The sequence below is a fragment of the Thalassophryne amazonica genome, chromosome 10 (assembly GCF_902500255.1).
Source record: "Thalassophryne amazonica chromosome 10, fThaAma1.1, whole genome shotgun sequence".
NCBI classification, from domain to species: Eukaryota; Metazoa; Chordata; class Actinopteri; order Batrachoidiformes; family Batrachoididae; genus Thalassophryne; species Thalassophryne amazonica.
In genome coordinates, this window is record NC_047112.1 from 98,619,913 (window position 1) to 98,640,491 (window position 20,579).

Sequence of the window (20,579 nt, forward strand, 5' to 3'; positions counted from 1 at the left end):
CTGGAAATGGCGGAATGATTTGGGGTTTTTTCCCATCAGAATTTTTTCAGAAGCTGTTAGAGACTGGCAGCTGGAAACCATTCGAAAAATTTATCTGGCTTTTGGTAAAAATTTTACGGGCTTCACAGAGAATAAGGTCAAGTTAGGACATGTCTATCTCGGCTTTCAATGCTTACCAGTCCACTAAGTATCAGTGAAATTGTGGAGAGCTGGGCTTGTCCTAACTTGTCCTCTGACACGCCGAAATGGAGGTATTCCTTTGTCTCGCTTCCAAAGCGAATTGGTCATGTCGCGTGAAGCCTCCGCGTGGCTTTTCATGACAAAATCTCTTGTTAAAAGTGAAATCTGCCGGAAAATGGCTGATGTCCAGCTCTTGTGATAACCAGAGAAAGAGCACACGACGGTCTCGTATCCACAGAGCCATCCGTTTAGAAATGGTCCGGAAGCACACACAAAAAAATTTTAGATCGGCAAAAACCTCCTTGATAGTGGCAATGTCAGAATGTGTCATGGCTGAGTTCCTAGACGAGTGAGAGCCTGCTGTGTCCATGTTCTGGCCAGCTCGTTCTGTCAAGATATGTGGTCATGTGGAACAGAAGAGAGAAAAGTTTGATTATTGGGATCAGGCTTGGGAGTTACTGGAGGTTTATGCATGGTTATTTCAGGTCTTCCCCGACCTTCAAGAGCTGGATGATTTATTTGCCGAGGAGAAACTTCCTGACTGGGTGAAGCACCCTGAGGCATATCTGCCAGCCACACTGCCACCTCCTGACAGCGAATCGGAATGGGAGGACGTCGAGGATGAGGAGGATGAAGATTGCGACGCTTACAAGTCCTCATCTGAATCAGCGGGATTTGCACTTCAGGCCACAGCAGAGACACTGTTTAAAATACAGGACTTATTTTTTTAATTTCTCGGCAAATCAGGACGGCGACACAGGCAGCATATTTTTTCGGCTCTTGATCAGTTACTTCGAACGGAGCCAAATATCATCTCAGCCTTCCCAGAACTGGCAGATATTAAGGTCCAGTTTGACCGAGGTCAAATTCCTCCATTGAGGCTTTTCAGGTTTCAAATCCCGCAAAATCTCGGAGAGGTCGCAGCGCTGCGAGATCTCAGTAACATTGAGAACTGCATTGAGACGCTCTGATCACGCTGCATTTTGACCACTGCACACGGACACCATTAATATCACAACATAAAACTATTTTTATCTTCTTCTTTGTCTTTCGGCTGTTCCTGTTAGGGGTCGCCACAGCAGATCAATCGTTTCCATCTCACCCTGTCCTCTGTATCTTCCTCTGTCACACCAGCCACCTGCATGTCCTCTCTCAGCACATCCATGAACCTCCTCTTTGGCCTCCCTCTTCTCCTCCTGCCTGGTGGCTCCATCCTCAGCATCCTTCTCCCTATATACCCTGGGTCCCTCCTCTGCACATGTCCAAACCATCTCAATCTCGCCTCTCTGACTTTGTCTCCAAACCGTTCCACCTGAGCTGTCCCTCTGATATGTTCATTCCTAATCTTGCCCATTCTTGTCACTCCCAAAGAGAATCTCAACATCTTCAGCTCTGCCACCTCCAGCTCTGCCTCCTGTCTTTTTGTTAGTGCCACTGTCTCTAAACCATACAACATAGCTGGTCTCACTATTGTTTTGTAAACTTTACCCTTCACTCTTGCTGATATTCTTCGGTCACAAATCACTCCTGCCACCTTTCTCCACCCACTCCACCCTGCCTGCACTCTCTTCTTCACCTCTCTACCACACTCTACATTACTTTGAACAGTTGACCCCAAATATTTAAACTCATCTACTTTCACCACTTCTACTCCTTGTAACTGCACTATTCCACTGGGCTCCCTCTCATTCACACACATGTACTCAGTCTTGCTTCTACTGACTTTCATTCCCCTTCTCTCCAAAGCATATCTCCACTTCTCCAGACTAGACTCAACTTGCTCTCTACTCTCACTACAGATCACAATGTCATCTGCAAACATCATAGTCCATGGGGACTCCTTTCTGATCTCATCTGTCAACCTGTCCATCACCACTGCAAACAAGAAAGGACTCAGAGCTGATCCTTGATGTAATCCCACCTCCACCTTGAATGAGTCTGTCATTCCGACTGCGCATCTCACCACTGTCACACTATTCTTGTACATGTCCTGCACTACCCTAACATACTTCTCTGCCACTCCAGACTTCCTCATACAATACCACAGCTCTTCTCTTGGCACCCTATCATAAGCTTTTTCTAAGTCCACAAACACACAATGTAACTCTTTCTGTCCTTCTCTGTACTTTTCCAACAGTATTCTCAGAGCAAACATTGCATCTGTAGTGCTCTTTCTCGGCATGAAACCATATTGCTGCTCACAGATCTTCACCTGTTTTCTAAGCCTAGCTTCTACTACTCTTTCCCATAACTTCATGCTGTGGCTGATCAGCTTTATGCCTCTGTAGTTACGGCAGCTCTGCACATCACCCTTGTTCTTGAAAATAGGAACCAGCACACTTCGTCTCCACTCCTCAGGCATCCTCTCACTTTCCAAGATTTTATTAAACAATCTGGTTAGAAACTCTACTGCCATCTCTCCTAGACATTTCCATGCCTCCATTGGAATGTCATCTGGACCAACTGCCTTTCAACTCTTCATCCTCTTCATAGCAGCCCTCACTTCTTCCTTGCTAATCTCTTTTACTTCCTGATTTACTCTCACCACATCATCCAGCATTTTCTCTCGCTCATTTTCTTTATTCATCAACTCTTCAAAATATTCCCTCCACCTTCTCAGCACACACTCCTCACTTGTCAGCACATTACCATGTGCATCTTTTACCACCCTAACCTGCTGCACATCCTTTCCAGCTCTGTCCCTTTGTCTGGCCACTCGGTACAAGTCCTTTTCTCCTTCCTTACTATTCAACTTCTTGTACAGCTCGCAATATGCCTTTTCCTTTGCTTTTACCACTTGTCTTCTCACCTTACGCCGCATCTCCTTGTACTCCTGTCTACTTTCTTCATCTCTCTGACTATCCCAAAACTTTTTCGCCAACCTCTTTCTCCTTATGCTTTCCTGGACCTCTTCATTCCACCACCAAGTCTCCTTGTCTTCCTTCCACTGTCCAGATGTCATACCCAGTACTGCCCTAGCTGTCTCCCTCACCACATCTGCAGTACTTTTCCAGTTGTCCAAAATTGCTTCCCCTCCAACTAGTGCTTCTCTCACCTGCTCGCTAAATTTGACACAACAGTCTTCCTCCTTCAGCTTCCACCATCTGATCCTTTGTTGAGCTCTCACTCTCTTCTTCTTCTTTACCTCTAAAGTCATCCTACAAACAACCATCCTATGCTGTCTAGTGACACTCTCTCCTGCTACCACCTTACAGTCTGTGATTTCTTTTAGCTTGCATCTCCTATAAAGAATGTAGTCCACCTGTGTGCACCTTCCTCCACTCTTATATGTTACCCAGTGCTCCTCCCTTTTCTTAAAGTAGGCATTCATTCTTTGGTTATGCAAACCGATTGTTTCAGCAGCTGTCTGAGTGGCTGGTCTCAGACGTCTTGGAGGTGAACATGCTGGATGTGGAGGTCCTGGGCTGGTGTGGTTACATATGGTCTGCGGTTGTGAGGCTGGTTGGATGTACTGCCAAATTCTCTGAAACAACTTTGGAGACGGCTTATGGTAGAGACATGAACATTCAATACACGATCAACAGCTCTGGTTGACATTCCTGCTGTCAGCATGCCAACTGCACGCTCCCTCAAATCTTGCGACATCTGTGGCATTGTGCTGTGTGATAAAACTGCACCTTTCAGAGTGGCCTTTTATTGTGGGCAGTCTAAGGCACACCTGTGCACTAATCATGGTGTCTAATCAGCATCTTGGTATGGCACACCTGTGAGGTGGGATGGATTATCTCAGCAAAGGAGAAGTGCTCACTATCACAGATTTAGACTGGTTTGTGAACAATATTTGAGAGAAATGGTGATATTGTGTATGTGGAAAAAAATTTAGATCTTTGAGTTCATCTCATAGCAGACACGGATAATTTGTTATAATTGTTTTAGCATGTTTTCAGGGTATCATGCAGCAGTTTCTCTTAACGTGATTAAAAGCATTAAAAAAATTACATTTTTGTAGTATAATATTCATTTACAATTGTCATTGTATGGACTCTGTGTTGTTTTGACTGCAGCGACTCTCTGGTGCGCAAGGGATTATGGAATACATGAAAACCCCGAATGCGTGGAAGACCCGATGGACTTTCTGTATGAATTCGAAATCTATGATTCCTTGTCAAACACGCCAAGTCCATCATCTTATCCCCTGTGGCAGTCTCGCCAGTCGCCACCTCAGTATTTTTTTGCTTCTACATCTGTGACGTCACGCCCGCCGACATTACAGGCCCCGCAGCTTCCTTCATCCCTGCTGAGTACGCCAGATATGCCACCTAAAACAGCTCTGCGGCATGCCTTGGTATGGAAGCTGGTAGAGCCATGTCACATAACCAGAGCAGCGGTACAGCCATGTTCGGACATGCCCCGTTTCCCTCCGGTCCCTGCGCTGTGCAGATCACGTGTGCCCACGATGTCCAAACCCTCATGTTGCCTGACTGCTCTCCTGTGTTCTTGTGTCCTGGATCACTGGAGGAGCCATCAGGAGAATTTACGCTCACGCAACGCTCTTCGGCCGTGCGGTTACCTCCGTTCTGGGGTGCACTACACTGGAAACTACAGCGACATACCCACCTGCAAGTGCATCGGCGGGGATGGCAGACCCGGCTCCAGCACGCATCGCTGCTCAACACCTGATCATGGAATATTTATTATTCTATAGCTACTATTGTGAGTTTTATTACTATTGTGAGTTTGCATCACTACTCTTAGCTTCATAGTGGAGTAGAGCAGAGAAGGGTTTTCTTTCACCAAAACAGATCAAATCCTGGCTTGCGTCTCAGATGTACATTCTGGCAATTTGTAGCTAAACTTTCAGGTTTGCTTTTTAAGAAAACCCTCCTCTATACCACTTCATGAAGATGGATAACTGGTGATACAAAATGCAATGCTCGCACTGTGCATAATTTCTCCAGTCACAGCCATGTAAGCCTATAACTTCTTCTGGGTTGTCTGGGTGTCTTGGTGGCTTTCCTCACTCTTCTACTTCTTCCACAGTCACTCAGTTTTTGAGAACTGTCTACTCCATGCAGATTTACCATAGAGTGCCATATTGTTTGTATTTCTTTGCAATTAATGTAAATAAAGTCCAAGACATATTCAGTGGCAGCTTTACCATCAGAGAGCCTCGTCCACAACTACCACAAAAGACTCCAAGCTGTCACTGATGTTAAAGGGGTAATACACAGTATTAAGAACAGGGGTATGTAAACTTTTAATCACGTTCATTTGGGTAGTTCTCTTGTCATTTTGATTTAAAAAGAGGAAACACCCAACCACTAACAATGAATGAAAAAAAAAGTTTTTGTCATTCATATTCTCTTAAAAATGGCCAAAAAAGCAAACATTCTGCCAGGGTATGTAAACGTTTGAGCACAACTGTAAACAATGTTTCTGTAAAAATGGGCAGGGGTTTATTGATTATAAGAAGACATGCAAGGTTTTTAAGTTGTACAACTTTGAATTATGCTATTAAAGCATTATTATTAGTATATCTGGACTATTGCCCAGCAGTTTGGTCAAATGCCTCTGGAGAAATGCTAAATAAATTACAGATTATTCAAAATAGGGCTGCTCATATAGCACAAGTGCAGTTACAGGACAAATATCATTGCAATGCATAAAAATTTAAACTGGCTGTTAGGTAAAGATAGACTTTTATATTCACGGATCATTTTTACCAGAAAAATTATTGTCACTAAGTTACCTTGTATTTTGTTTAGGAATTGCTCTTTCAGTTCAGAAAATCATGGATACATAACCAGACATGCTGTGGTGGGAAACTTTATGCTACCTGTAGCTAGAACTAATGCCATAAAGAACACTATTTAGGGGTCATATTTAGGGGTATGAAGGAATGGAATTTATTACCGGAATGCATCAAACTCACTTCAAATGAATGTTCTTTTAAGGAACTTCTAAAATGACATTTGTGGATATAACAAGCAATCTGGGTTTAACTTTTGATCATTTATAGATAAGTTTTTTGTGTATATAGATTGACGAGATGTGATGATTAATTTGATTGGAACTTGATTGTTTTTGTTTGTTTTTTCTTTTTTATTATTTCTTATTTTATATATTTTTGAATGCATTTTTTATTTCTTTATATTATGTTTGTTGACTTGTGTGGACCCCAGGAAGAGTAGCTGCAGCGGAGCTGCAGCTAATGGGGATCCAAATAAATAAACAATAAACAAAGTGGAGACCAGAATGACCGACAGGAACCATAAGACCCCTACTACACTAGAGAAAATCGGGGAGCAACCAAAAGACCAATAGGGGATGGAAAATACATCAGGAGGGTGACTGAGTAGCCCTGTCCAAGTCCACGGCAGAGTCAGAATGAAAGCCCTGCGACAGCTGTGGGACAATCAAGTCAGTCAGATGGACTGGACAGGTTACCGAGTGGTCTGACATGGGCCATGGCAGATTCTGAAGGATGACAGTGGGGTATAATAAGGTGCATGGGAGAGTCAGGGGAATGGCTGTGACATCCATTAGTGCTCCTTCACATGTAGTGCGAATATGTACAACTCAGAGCAACTCAGAACAGGTGTGCACGATGCCGATGCAACAGTTCGTGCAACACAGTGCCAGTGCCACATCGCGCAGCTGCTGTGAAGAAAAAATTTATTAAAAAAAAAATACATGTTGCATTGGTTTTGTGCATGCAGGATCACACTGTGAGCAGCAGTGTGATGTGTAACCACATTGCAGAGCTGATGTGAAAACAAAAAATACATGTCACCCACGGAATTCAAACCCACACTTTCCAAAAACTCTGGTTGCCAGTCAGAAACTAACACTGAGCTACTAGCGATGTGTCCTGCCTGATATCAGGAAGGACATGGGCATATTTAAAAATAAAATAAAATCACACACCATATAAAAACATTGCATTATGCTGAATCCCTCTTATCAAGCGGACAATACGAATATGATCTGTCAGTTCCTCTGTAGATGACCCATGGTCACAGACATACAGTCATAAAATGACATGAATGACAAGCAGTTTGCTCGTCTCATCATGTCCACATTTGCTGGTGCGTGTCCAGCCAGCCTGCGCGCATGTCCTGCCAGCGTGCTGCAGGACTCACACCGTGTCATGTGGAACAGAGCTCATGTGGGTGACGTGACAGTCAGATCACCCGCTGCGTGTTATTATCTGACGGTTTGTTTCAGCCTGGGAGCAGACTGTCAATGGGCTGCAGTGTGCGAGCGCGCGCTTGCTGCAGCCTGTCGCTAAAGTGATATATGTTTTTATTTATGTCCATGTGATGACAGCAAGCAGACATACACGTGTCACAGTGGGTAACTGTTAGTCCATGTCCATCCAAACACAGTACGTGTTGTCTAGCTGGGATGTCCAGATTGACAGATTTCCACAGCCGCTTCTGTTGGCGGCCACGCCTCCTGTCAGTTCAGCGCACAAACCAAAGCCACACTCGTGGGGCACTTAGACAAATTTCACTGCCAGCACAACAGTGATTGTCTGCTGAGTGTTGTCGTGTTAATAGTACGAATGGCCACACATTTTCTAAGTGGTGTTTGATGTTTGTGTGTGTCACCTGGAATTTGGCTGACACCTGCCGTGAGAGGGTTCAGTGGGCTTGCACAGCGCACACTCTGTCTTTCAGCCACTGGTGTGCGCAAATAGTTGTAGCAACAGGTGTACGAGGCAGCTGTGATTTTACATGTTTTGCACACGATTTCTGCTTCATGCGCACTTTATGCGCAAATCGACCAAATTCGCACTGTGTGAAGGGGCCTTTAACGTGTACTGTACAGGTGAGTTGGAGGGTTGGTCTTGACATGACATGAGAACTAAACCGCTATGCAACATAAAGCCAGGAGAACATGTCAGAATTAGAGATCACCTAATTTGCATCTGGTTCATCCAGGGATCAGTGGAAAGAGAAATAGCTCCATGTTCATATCAGAGACAGACCACAGAATGTTGCTGAGAAGAAACCGCATTGATATCAAGCCACAAGTGCAATTTGCAATTAATCTCATGGGAGCAGGCGGTTAGAACTTTACTGTGGGTGGGATTGGGTGGCTACAAAGATCACTGCAAGTTTGGGAGTGACAGGATGACTCAGTCAACAAAAGAGGATAGTGTAAAAGTATGCGGTGTCCACACGCTATTGCGGTGTGTTGGACATTACTTTGGCTGAAATTACTTTTTAATAGTGTTTTCTAAAAAACTGCAAGGTTGCCTGACATATTGGATTTGAAATGATAGCTAATACTTATTTAACTTTAAAAAAAATCCATCATCTTGCAAACTTCCATAAATATATATATGTGTGTGTGTGTGTTGCCGCGGACTTTACACTGAACGCCCTCTGGTGGCCATTTCTTTCAAAGGTGTCAGACTCGTCAGTAAAGTCAATTTAATGTACAATGGTTCATTTCAAGTCAGCTTGGTGTATAAATCTCATCGTTTCAGGCAGTGAGAGCTATCAGCTGGCTGTTAGAAGTAAGTTACAGACAAAGCAAGAAGCAAGTTAGAGACAAAACAAAACCAAAAACATGGCTTCCGCGGCAACCCGTATATATAAACCTAAATGAATATATTTAAATCTCCATATCAGGCATGTGCTCTGATGTCAACGTGCATCTCCATAGCAACCACCATAACAATGTCTTATGGAGACTTTTTAGAGGGAAAAATTTTTTCTGTGGTGGAAATGACTATGATACTGTGACATTAAATGCTAAATACTAAATGCCACATTAAATACTACTAAATACTAAATATTAAATATTTTTAAATTATTTTAATATTACTCTATTGATGTATTATAAAATTTTCAGGTAAATCATATTTTGAAACATTTTTTTATTGTTGAAGTTTAGAAATCAGACAGTAGAGTAGTCATATTGAAGCCTGTACAAATGTTGAAAAATAATAATAAAAAATCATAATGGGGTAAGATGTTTCTAAGATAACAAAAAAGGTGGATTTGTACATTTATACGTATTTTTTTTTTAATTATCACCAAAGGAAAAGAAAGCGGTTCTCTTGTAAGAACTGCTTCCAAATTATTATTATTATTTTTTAAATAATAAAGCTGCATTCTCATTTCAGACACACGGTGGCGCGAACGAGCCACAAAACTAGAATGCACGGAAACTGGAACGTTTAATGGGGGCGTAGTCCTTGAATTAAACTTAAAATTGTGTAAATTATTGCCATATTTCAGTCGTGTGCGCTTTCCATTCTGTAGTAGTAATGATGTAAGTGCTGAACTTGGTGTCGCAGGTCGTTTGAAGATGAAACGTGTTATTGGCGTATTTTTTTTTTAAATCGCCGCCTCTGTTGCTATGCAGCGAAACAATTTACTAAAACCAAGTCGTGTTTTGCCGAGTTGTCCAGTAATCTTATTTTCGCGGCCGTAGTAAACTTTAATAATGAAGGCGCTGAGCTGGGAAGTGTCCCCATTGGACAGAGGGGAGTCGTACGTCCACCGTTTATGCAAATGCGCTGGAGCCGAATATGGCCAGGCAGGAATGAAGTATGGTGGCAGAGGCGAACATGGAGGAGCGCAGAGGCTGCGTGTGTCTGCGGGCTCTCTGAGAACAACAGCGGCGCTCTCACTGCAGGGAACCGCGGCGGAAAGTTTTACTTTAGTCTTTCCACTCCTGTGGCCGCGGACTGCGTCGAGCTGTGGGCGTGTGGGAATGCAGTGAAGGCGAAGTTTTTGCGGCGGGCTGCTGCCCCCTCACCCGTCCTGACGCGATGCCGTGGACCAGCGGCCGAAAGCGGGCAGAGAGCTCGGAGCTGCCGCTGCCCGCCGGCTGGGAGGAAGCCCGGGATTACGACGGGAGAGTGTTTTTTATCGATCACAATACCCGGCAAACATCGTGGATTGACCCCAGAGATAGGTATGTACTATGTAAAGGCCCGGGATTATGTACATGCACACACAAAAAGTAAGATTAATTCAACAAGTCTCCCCCAAAATCACTGTGAGGAAGATATCAGAGATGGAGGGAGGGAACTCCAAAAATTTGGCCACTTAATTTGTTTATTTTGATTCATTCTGTTTTGATGTGAAACAAGGCTGCAGTGGTTATGAATCAGCTGAGATTTGGCAGCAGTTGTCAGTGGCGTAGGCACTGGGGGGCTCAGGATGCCTCAACTCCCCCTCCAGCCCCAAACCAATATAACCAGCAATGATCGATGTAATTGTGTCATTTGGACTAAACTTTAAGTGGGTATTGATAGGTGCCATGTCAATAGCCACAGTACAGCATCCAGTAAGAAGCAAAGTGACTACTAGGCGACAAATTTTAAACTCTATGGTTGGCTTTAATAGGGTTGCACCTAAGCTGTAACATTGTATAGTTTAAGTAATAGTGAGCCTCATTCACTAATAAGAACAAAATAACAATAATGATTAGAGCCCAACCGATATGTATTTTTTGAGGCCGATGCCGATAACGATATTTGGATGAAAAAAATGCAGATAATCGATAAATCGGCTGATTTGCCGATAGACGATAAATCAGACGATATTATTTTTTGTACAAACAACATCCTTATAAACTTACTTGTATGCTTTTATCAGCCGATCAGTGCAGTGTGACGGTGAACTACAGGGGCCGGTTATGAACACATTTAAGCAGGGGTGTAAGCAGCTCTCAGTTGAATGGAGTCATAGCTCCATCTACTGGAAAAACGGTGCAAGGACATTTTACATTGCCGACACAAACATTATTTCAGTAACTGTTCTGTTTATCAGAAATTATCAGCATTCTATCTGTAAAATTTTGGCCGATAGTGAGTACTTTGAAAAGGGCTTATATCGGCCGGCTGATATTATCGGCCGATATAAGCCCTTTTCAATGTACTCACTATCGGCCGAAATCGGTCGGGCTCTAATAATGATATACATTTTTAGCAAGAATAGCATTGCTGCTAAAAAAAGCAAATTAATTAGACTTGCTTGGAGGTAAATTGGAGTCATTCATATATCCATGGCCTTTAATATGCTGTAAAAAAGTAAGTCCCTTCGGCTGCTCCCTTGTTTGCACTTGGGGTCGCCACAGCAAATCCAAGGTGGATCTGCATGTTGAATTGGCACAAGTTTTACGCCGGATGCCCTTCCTTACGCAACTCCACATTACATGGAGAAATGTGGCAGGGGTGGGATTTGAACCCGGAACCTTCTGAACTGAAACCAAGCGCATTAACCACTTGGCCACCAACTTTAATATGCTGCCAATTAATAAATTAAAATAATTGTGTGTGTGTGTTTGGGGGAGGGGGTGGAGTCTATCCAAGCAGACATTAGGCGAGAGTCGGGGTACAAACTGGACAGGCTGTCAGTCTATTGCAGGGCTTACACATATAGACAATTTAGAGTCACCAATTCACCAAACCTGTATGTGAGAGGAAAAACTGGAGCACCCGGAGAGAGCCTACAGAAACACAGGGAGGGAATGCAAACTACACATGGAAAGGAACAGGTGGGAAATGATCCCAGGACTTTCTTGCTACGAGGCAACACTAACCGCAAAGCCATTGTGTTGCCTAATATACAGTTTAACAAAAGCCAAAAACTGTTAGACTGTAATATGACAAAATTCTAAATTTGTTCAGAGTATGCTTGAGTTTGGGGAAGAACAAGATGAATCCTAGATTTGTGCATCAAATGTTCGTGGTCATGGTTTAAGCACAGATTTGTGCATACACACTGTTTGTGAAAGAGGCCCAATATGTGCTGTACTAAAAGCAAATCGCAATGTGTGTACAGTAGCGTATCTGTATCAACAGCCTTAATGTTTTTGTTCATAGAGTATGGGAATTTGGATAAAATTACAAAAATTTTGCTCTCATCAAGTGTTGTCTGTGCTATCTGGCAACTTTGGAAAGTAATTTCTGTTCAGTTGGTTGGATTTTAATTTGTTAAATGCGTGCAAACCCTGAAACAATACCTCTTGATCTTTGCATCAGCTTTGCTCACTTCCAGAGGTTTTGCACAAAAGTAGAATTACAATATGGTCCAGGTCCAATTCCATTTGTTTACACGTTCTTATTCAGAAATCTCTCTTGAGCCATCTGTGTAGATTCTCAGTCATCCAGGTTATGTTGTCCAAGTAGGCTGAGTCAGGTCAAGCAGAATTGTTTATTTCCTTGAAAACATTTCATTCTTCTTTCAGAAAAGCTTCATCAGTTCAGAGCCTATTCACAAAATAGATCTTGATTGATTTGCTTTTTGCAACAAATATCACCTGTCCTGATTATGGAAGTCTTTACATATATTCACACTGATCTGGAAAATATATTGGTTCTCGCACAGACTGCAGTCAAAGTTCAACATACACTGGAATCGGTGCAGCTCGACAGCATGTGTCACTGTTCCCTGTGCAGGAAAGACACCACATTCAGGATTAGAATACATATATCTCCACAAGGGTAATACTGGTTGGTCATTCTTGATATTCTGCACACTGTTGGAATTGGCCCACTTCCTGAAGTGGATCATACACATTGGAATTCCAATACTGAACATGAATTCCAGAAATGTGATTTCCAGAAGAGGCTGTACAATTTTAGCGGTTTGATTATTATATTGTATGAAATATCCCCCCCCCCCAACCACACACACACACATATAAACATACATATACTGTGCAATCAGAAAGTATTCACATGGCTTCACTTTTTCCACATTTTATTATGTTACAGCCTTATTCCAGAATGGATGAAATTAATTTTGTCGTCAAAATTTTATACACAATACTCCATAACGACAATGTAAAAAAAGCTTCTTTTTTTGGCAAACCTATTTAAAAAAAAAAGCTAGGAAGTCACCTTTACATAAGTATTCACAGCCTTTGCCATGAAGCTCAAAATTGAGTTCAGGTGCATCCTGTTTCCACTGATCATCCTTGAGATGTTTCTATAGCTTAATTGGAGTCCACGTGGGGTAAATTCAGTTGATAGGATGTGATTTGGTAAGGCACACACCTGTCTACATATAAGGTTGCACAGTTGACAGTGCATGTCAGAGCACAAACCAAGCATGAAGTCAAAGGAATTGTCTATAGACTCTGAGACAGGATTGTCTCAAGGCACAAATCTGGGGAAGGGCACAGAAACATTTCTGCTGCAAAACATTTTTGCTGCTTTCAAGGCTCCAAATGAGCACAGTGGCCTCTATCATCCACCAGAAGCTCAGATCCACCGGGACTCTTCCTAGAGCTGGCTGCCCATCTAAACTGAGCGTTTGGGGGAGAAGGGCCTTAGTCAGAGAGGTGACCAAGAACCTGATAGCCACTCTGTTAGAGCTCCAGCATTCCTCTGTGGAGAGAGAAGAACCTTCCAGAAGGACAACCATCTCTGCAGCAATCCACCAATCAGGCCTGTATGGTAGAGTGGCCAGATGGAAGCCACTCCTTAGTAAAAGCCACATGGTAGCCTCCTTGGAGTTTCCCAAAAGGCACCTGAAGGACTTTCAGGCCATGAGAAACACAATACACTGGTCTGATGAGACAAAGATTGACCACCGGCTAGCTCCGGCATAATGTGAACTGAAGAACCGATAAAGAAATAGTTAAGCAAATAGGCTATTGATGTTGGTGGATCAAATCATTTAGATTAGATTAGGTAGAAATTTATTGATCCCTTGGAAAGACTCCCTTGGGGAAATTGAGGGATTTCTTATCCCCAGTGGTCAAAATGCATATTTTAACTTACTTGCACTGGTGCTAGTAACACCAAAAAAAAGTTACTTGCACAACCAAAAGTCAGTTTTATATCAACCTTAAAACTCCTCCTCTGATGTGTCAGACTCTTCCTCTCTGGGCAGAGTTTGAGGGGAGAGCAGCAGCAGCGGCAGACAGTTTTTTTTTTTTCATGTGTGCGCGAACGAATTGCCCGTGCAGATTATTTATTAATTACACTAATAAAACAAATGGTGACTGGTTTATAAAACAATTATGACAGAGTTTGTGGGGAGAGAGCTAGGAACCGCAGCGGCAGCCAGTTGTTTTTTTTTTTTTCATGTGCGCGTGCGAACTAATCATCCGTGAAAGATAATTTTATTAACTACACAGATGTATAATAAAACAAATGGTGACTGGTTTATAACACAATGATGACAGAGTTTGAGGGGAGAGAGAGCGAGGAACCGCAGCGGCAGCCAGTTTTTTTTTTTCTTTTCTTTGTTTACAGGGCAGGAGGTCCTCAAACTGGAGCTCCTGCAGCTGCAGTTTATTTGCTGCAGCTGCTGCAGCAAATAATGAAACTCCCCAAATTGGGAACATCTCGTGAGGTTGTTGTGAACCCAGGGATGGTGCCGCTGGTGACATTTGTCAGCTTTCCACAACAAATAGAGCACAGCAACTTGCTCCATGTGTGAGAGCCATTGAACGCAGGGAAGATGAAGACAACACACTGGAAATTGTTTTTTTCCTTATTTATTCCTTTATTGGATCATTCTACTGGTACTTATAGTTGATAAAATTTGGATAAAGTTACTTGCAGCAGTGCAAGTGCAGTATAAAATTACATGCACCGCTCGAATAATACATGCACAAACTAGCACATGCACATACTAATTCAACCCCTCCTTATCCCTAAAAAGATTTCTTATCGATTCTTAACAGGAACCAGTTTTCAATATCCATTCCTAGGCAGGAACTGTGAGACTAGTCAGGATTAAGGGAAAGATGAATGCAGCAATGTGCAAAGACATCCTGGATGAAAACCTGCACCACAGCGCTCTTGACCTCAGACTGGGGTGACGGTTCATCTTTCAGCAGCGCAATGACCCTAAGCACACAGCCAAGATATCAAAGGAGTGGCTTAAGGACAACTCTGTGAATGTCCTTGAGTGGCCCAACCAGAGCCCAGACCTGAATCCAGTTGAACATCCCTGGAGCAATCTGAAAATGTCTGTGCACCAATGCACCCCTTCCAACCTGATGGCACTTGAGAGGTGCTGCAAAGAGGAATGGGCAAAACTGCCCAAAGATTAGGTGCACCAAGTTTGTGGCATCATATTCAAGAAGACTTGAGGCTGTAATTGAATTTACTCCATTTTGGAGTCAGGCTGTAACATAAAATGTGGAAAATGTGAAGCGCTGTGAATACTTTCTGATGCAGCATACGTCTTTGTGAGGCTATAACATTGATTCTTGAAATTCTATGGACTGTGTAATAGAAAATCTTAAACTCAGATCTCGCTCTACCTCGAAATATCATCCTTCATTCCATAACCTAAGGTCCAGCTTTTCACCAACCTGAGGTGACATCTGTTCTATAGCCTTTGAGGTACAGGCAAATGGACCAAAAAAAGTGTCAATCCCATAAACTTTGGCCTCCTCTGTAGTTGACAGCGGTTTCCAGAGGACATTTGGAGAGCACGTACCTTTGCCATGACCCACAGGTTCTCTGTTTACCTGTCTGTCACAGTGATCAAGTTGCAGTGGGGCATCATTGCACCAGAGTACAAGTAAAATGGATGCCAATGGGAGTTCCAATGGCTGTGTCCCAATAGAGGCTGCCTGAGTTTCATGTATTTCGGCCTTGTGCATAAAAATGTGCATCTCATCCAGACAACTAGTCGACACACTGGCTGGTCTACCTCCTTCCCCTCCATTCATGCTTGCCCAGGAGTAGGAGGAGGCAGACCAGACAGGATCAAATACAGCTTCTGATGCACCGCTGTCAGAGTTAAACAGGAAACAACTGCAAGAAATTCTATCTAGGAAAAGACTGGGAAAAGAGTTACTAGCATTCAAAGAAGAGGCAGAGGACAGACACGAAGATCTTGAGAAGTTTGATCATGAGCAGTCTGAAAAAAATGGAAAAGCTGGCACTCGAAATTCATGGGTAAGCATCCAGCTTTTTTAGTTTGCTTGTCTGAGATGCACATTCTGGAGCTTCACAGAAGAGAATACCATGCTCTCTGGGAACCACTAACACCAACAGATCACCTTAAACACACACCAGATAAACTGCAGAGTGACACAATCACATACAGTGGAGCATGTCAACCATTTTCCCAGAATGCATTGCTGCATCACACAAATTTTTACTCAAATGGTGGAAGTACAGTAGTGTTCAGAATAATAGCAGTGCTATGTGATTAAAAAGATTAGTCCAGGTTTTGATTATATTTCTTATTGTTATATGGGAAACAAGGTACCAGTAGATTCACACAAATCCAACAAGACCAAGCATTCATGATATGCACACTCTTAAGGCTATGAAATTGGGCTGTTAGTAAAAAAAAAAGTAGAAAAGGGGTGTTCACAATAATAGTAGTGTGGGCATACAGTCAGTGAGTTCGTCAATTTTGTGGAACAAACAGGTGTGAATCAGGTGTCCCCTATGTAAGGATGAAGCCAGCACCTGTTGAACATGCTTTTCTCTTTGAAAGCCTGAGGAAAATGTATCAGCGTAATTTGATTAAAAAGTTGATTGGAGAGGGGAAAACTTATACGCAGGTGCAAAAAATTATAGGCTGTTCATCTACAATGATCTCCAATGCTTTAAAATGGACAAAAAAACCAGAGACACGTGGAAGAAAATTGGAAAACAACCATCAAAATGGATAGAATAATAACCAGAATGACAAAGGCTCACCCATTGATCAGCTCCAGGATGATCAAAGACAGTCTGTAGTTACCTGTAAGTGCTGTGACAGTTAGAAGACACCTGTGTGAAGCTAATTTATTTGCAAGAATCCCCCGCAAAGTCCCTCTGTTAAATAAAAGACGTGCAGAAGAGGTTACAATTTGCCAAAGAACATATCAACTGGCCTAAAGAGAAATGGAGGAATATTTTGTGGACTGATGAGAGTAAAATTGTTCTTTTGGGTCCAAGGGCCGCAGACAGTTTGTGAGACAACCCCCAAACTCTGAATTCAAGCCACAGTTCACAGTGAAGACAGTAAAGCATGGTGGTGCAAGCATCATGATATGGGCATGTTTCTCCTACTATGGTGTTGGGCCTATATATCGCATACCAGGTATCATGGATCAGTTTGGATATGTCAAAATACTTGAAGAGGTCATGTTGGTGGTGAAGAGAGAGCTGAGTAGGGGGGCAAAGCTCTCAATTTACTGATCGATCTGCGTTCTGATCCTCACCTATGGTCATGAGAATCAGCTCATGACCGAAAGAACGAGATCGCGAGTACAAGCGGCCGAGATGAGTTTCCTCTGCAGGGTGGCTGGGCGCTCCCTTAGAGATAGGGTGAGGAGCTCGGTCACTCGGGAGGAGCTCGGAGTTGAGCCGCTGCTCCTCCACATCAAAAGGAGTCAGTTGAGGTGGCTCGGGCATCTTTTCCGGATGCCCCCTGGATGCCTCGCTGGAGAGGTGTTCCGGGCACGTCCCATTGGGAGAAGGCCCCGGGGAAGACCCAGGACACGCTGGAGGGACTACATCTCTCAGCTGGCTTGGGAACGCCTTGGGGTTCCCCTGGAGGAGCTGCGGGAGGTGTGTGTGGATCGGGAGGTCTGGGCGGCTTTGCTTGAGCTGCTGCCCCCGCGACCCGACTCTGGATAAAGCGGAAGAAAATGGATGGATGGATGGAGGTCATGTTGCCTTATGCTGAAGAGGACATGCCCTTGAAATCGGTGTTTCAACAAGACAATGACCCCAAGCACACTAGTAAACAAGCAAAATCTTGGTTCCAAACCAACAAAATTAATGCCTCGCAGATCTGAAGAAACCATGAAAAACTGTGGTTATACAACTAAATACTAGGATAGTGATTCACAGGATTGCTAAAAAAGCAGTTTGAACATAATAGTTTTGAGTTTGTAGCATCAACAGCAGATGCTACTATTGTTGTGAACAACCCCTTTTCTACTTTTTTTTTTTTTTTTTACTAATAGCCCAATTTCATAGCCTTAAGAGTGTGCATATCATGAATGCTTGGTCTTGTTGGATTTGTGAGAATCTACTGAATCTACTGGTATCTTGTTTCCCATGTAACAATAAGAAATATACTCAAAACCTGGATTAATCTTTTTAGTCACATAGCACTACTATTATTCTGAACACTACTGTATGTGAAACTCAAGCAGCCTCTATTCTGGGGCTACATCCTTCTGAGATTGTGCACCACAAAGACACTGGAAGCCCAAACAAACTTCTGAAATGAGACCATTTAGCCCATGGAGCATTTTGCTATTGCGTCATTAGCTTATCCTGCTCCTACCTTCTGTCACCAAGCAATGTTGACAGCTGCATGCAACAAATTAGCATAGTGGGAGCAACCCCTTTTGGAGTAATCATTTTTCAATACTCATTTATACTTATAAACATTGCATATTTGCAATTGTACATACGGGGCCTAACCTTGTCTGTCTGTTTTTATTTGCTTGTTTGTTTTTTAAATCTACCGAACGTTTTGTCTTGGGGTTAAAAACAAACAAACTGAACGCAGTGACTGGATGGGATTGTTTTGCCGCAAAGGATACACCTGTTGGCTACATTCCAAGGAGCCTTTGAAATGAGAAGGCCTAGTTGCACCACTGTGACGTGTGTGGCCAAGGAGGGGTGCAGCCTCTGAATTGGGACACAGCCACAGAAACCCACAGATACATCCACAAAAAGTTATGACTGATCCACATCGGCTTCAAAATCTGCGTTTGCATGACTAAGGCCTACATCTTCACCTTTCCACCCATGAAATCCATAATTGGCTTTTTGAGACATTCTGCTGACAAGCTGGTGATCTTGACCTGCTCTGCAGAGGAAACAAGAGCAAGCAGAGATTTCTGACATCCACCAATCCAGATCTGGATTGCCTCCAAAATTCAGTGGATTTTTCCATGCCCTAATATCTCTACCTGTGGTGCAAATTTGTTGAGAACTGTGAAGTAGTTTTTTGTTGTTGTTGTTTTTTGCATAATCCTTCAAAGCCTATATGAAGTGAAATGTCGATCCAGAATCTGGATCCAGATCACATCCTAAATTTAATGGAGTCTTCCATGCTCTGTGGTGAAAATTTCATCAAATACCGTGCAGCAGTTTTGATGTAATCCTACTAATAGACAGATGAATGTAACACTGATGATTTTATTACTTCCTTAGCGGACGTTATAATGGAGGAGGCATGCACAAAATGTGCTGTACTACAGTAATGTAAACACAAATACTTGTTATTAGTAGTGCATTTATTTGGGGAAGTGTTTCGTTCGCAGTACTACAGTCGTCTTGAATGGTGTTCAAATCCCACTTGATCAAGGTTTATAAATTTCCTGCACTTGTTGATTTTTATTTTTCAGACTTATTTGGTTTGCACAAAAGAATCTGCATATTTTAGGTTATGATTCTCTAACCATCTCCTGAAAGTTGGATGTTTTTTGTAGATTTGATACAGTCACTGTATGTGTCCAGTGTGTTGTGTTTTGAAGGAGTCTGATACTGTTGTTGCAAATTATTTACACACACACACAAACGGAATTCTGTTGGCAGTCGCCTGTATATGAATCCTCTCTGTTATGTGTTATTTGAATTTTAAAGTAATCTCATGTCGATTTTTTTTTTTTTTTTTTCTCCTTCATGGAAGAGAAACGTCTACATCCTAGACCTCAGATTTTAAAGCTCTTTAGATTTATGACTTCCAGTGACCTGTGCATTCCTGCTTTGCACACCTGACACAGAGCACTATTGTTATCTAATTCCCTTTCCTTTTCCGACAAAGACACTGTCGTCAGAGCGCGATGTTAAAGCACAGCTCTGAACTCAACTTGATATAATGTTGGCTTTCATCCCCCAAAAAAGTGACCCAGTGCTTCACATTCTCTTGAGTGTGGCAAGGCAAGAGCTTATAACTCCAACTCCCAGAAATCTTTGCGAAAATATGTAAGGAATGCTAGTTGGGCCACTGGGAAAGCTGCAAGGATGTGCTGTTGTGGGGACTGGGATTTCACTAGCCCAGAAACAGGCTCAATCAGGCATTCAAAGCAGACTTCAGCAGATTACTGGGAATTAGAGCGAGAATCTTGACTCTGCTGCATTATGACGGAAAGGCAGAAATTTTGTGCCTGACTAAAACAACACTCCATCTATGGTTAGACTCGAGTCCAGCATGATTTTCTGCCTTGTGTGACTTGTTTAAAAGGAAAAGAGACAATCAACATATTTCATTCAGCACATTTTTTTTTTTCAATCATTTGAACCATGAAGATGTAGTAGCTGTATGTGAAGTAGATAAGGAAAAACCTGATTTTCTTGACTGCCCCCCTGCTGTGGTGATTAGGAATGTTATATGAAGCCAATATGGGTTTGCACGAGGTCTCCAAGCCATCCGTGTTTCAGCGAGGGATTTATGGGCTGTTGCATTTATTGGCATTATCTGCATTTGTTGTGGTGCTGTACAGAGATTTATAGGTTATCTTGTCCAGGCGAATGTCAT

At 42.7% G+C, this 20,579-nt stretch overlaps 1 protein-coding gene and 1 long non-coding RNA gene across 4 annotated transcripts in view; one reads left to right on the forward strand and one right to left on the reverse strand.

Annotated features, from left to right (window-relative positions):
• LOC117519261 overlaps positions 1 to 12,907 on the reverse strand; it is a 28,298-nt gene extending 15,391 nt beyond the window's left edge. Inside the window, exons 1-2 of the long non-coding RNA XR_004563229.1 lie at positions 12,861 to 12,907; positions 5,123 to 5,127 (exon numbers count right to left, since the gene is read on the reverse strand). This is a non-coding gene — a long non-coding RNA (uncharacterized LOC117519261). The remainder of the gene's footprint in view (positions 1 to 5,122; positions 5,128 to 12,860) is intronic.
• The window catches only part of wwc3 (WWC family member 3), a 181,101-nt gene continuing 170,206 nt past the window's right edge, over positions 9,685 to 20,579 (forward strand). For 2 of the 3 annotated variants that reach the window (XM_034180588.1, XM_034180589.1), the window contains exon 1: positions 9,685 to 10,077. In XM_034180588.1, coding sequence (XP_034036479.1) covers positions 9,932 to 10,077 — 146 coding nt within the window. In that variant the 5' untranslated portion in view covers positions 9,685 to 9,931. The remainder of the gene's footprint in view (positions 10,078 to 20,579) is intronic. The other variant, XM_034180590.1, reaches the window with a different exon arrangement.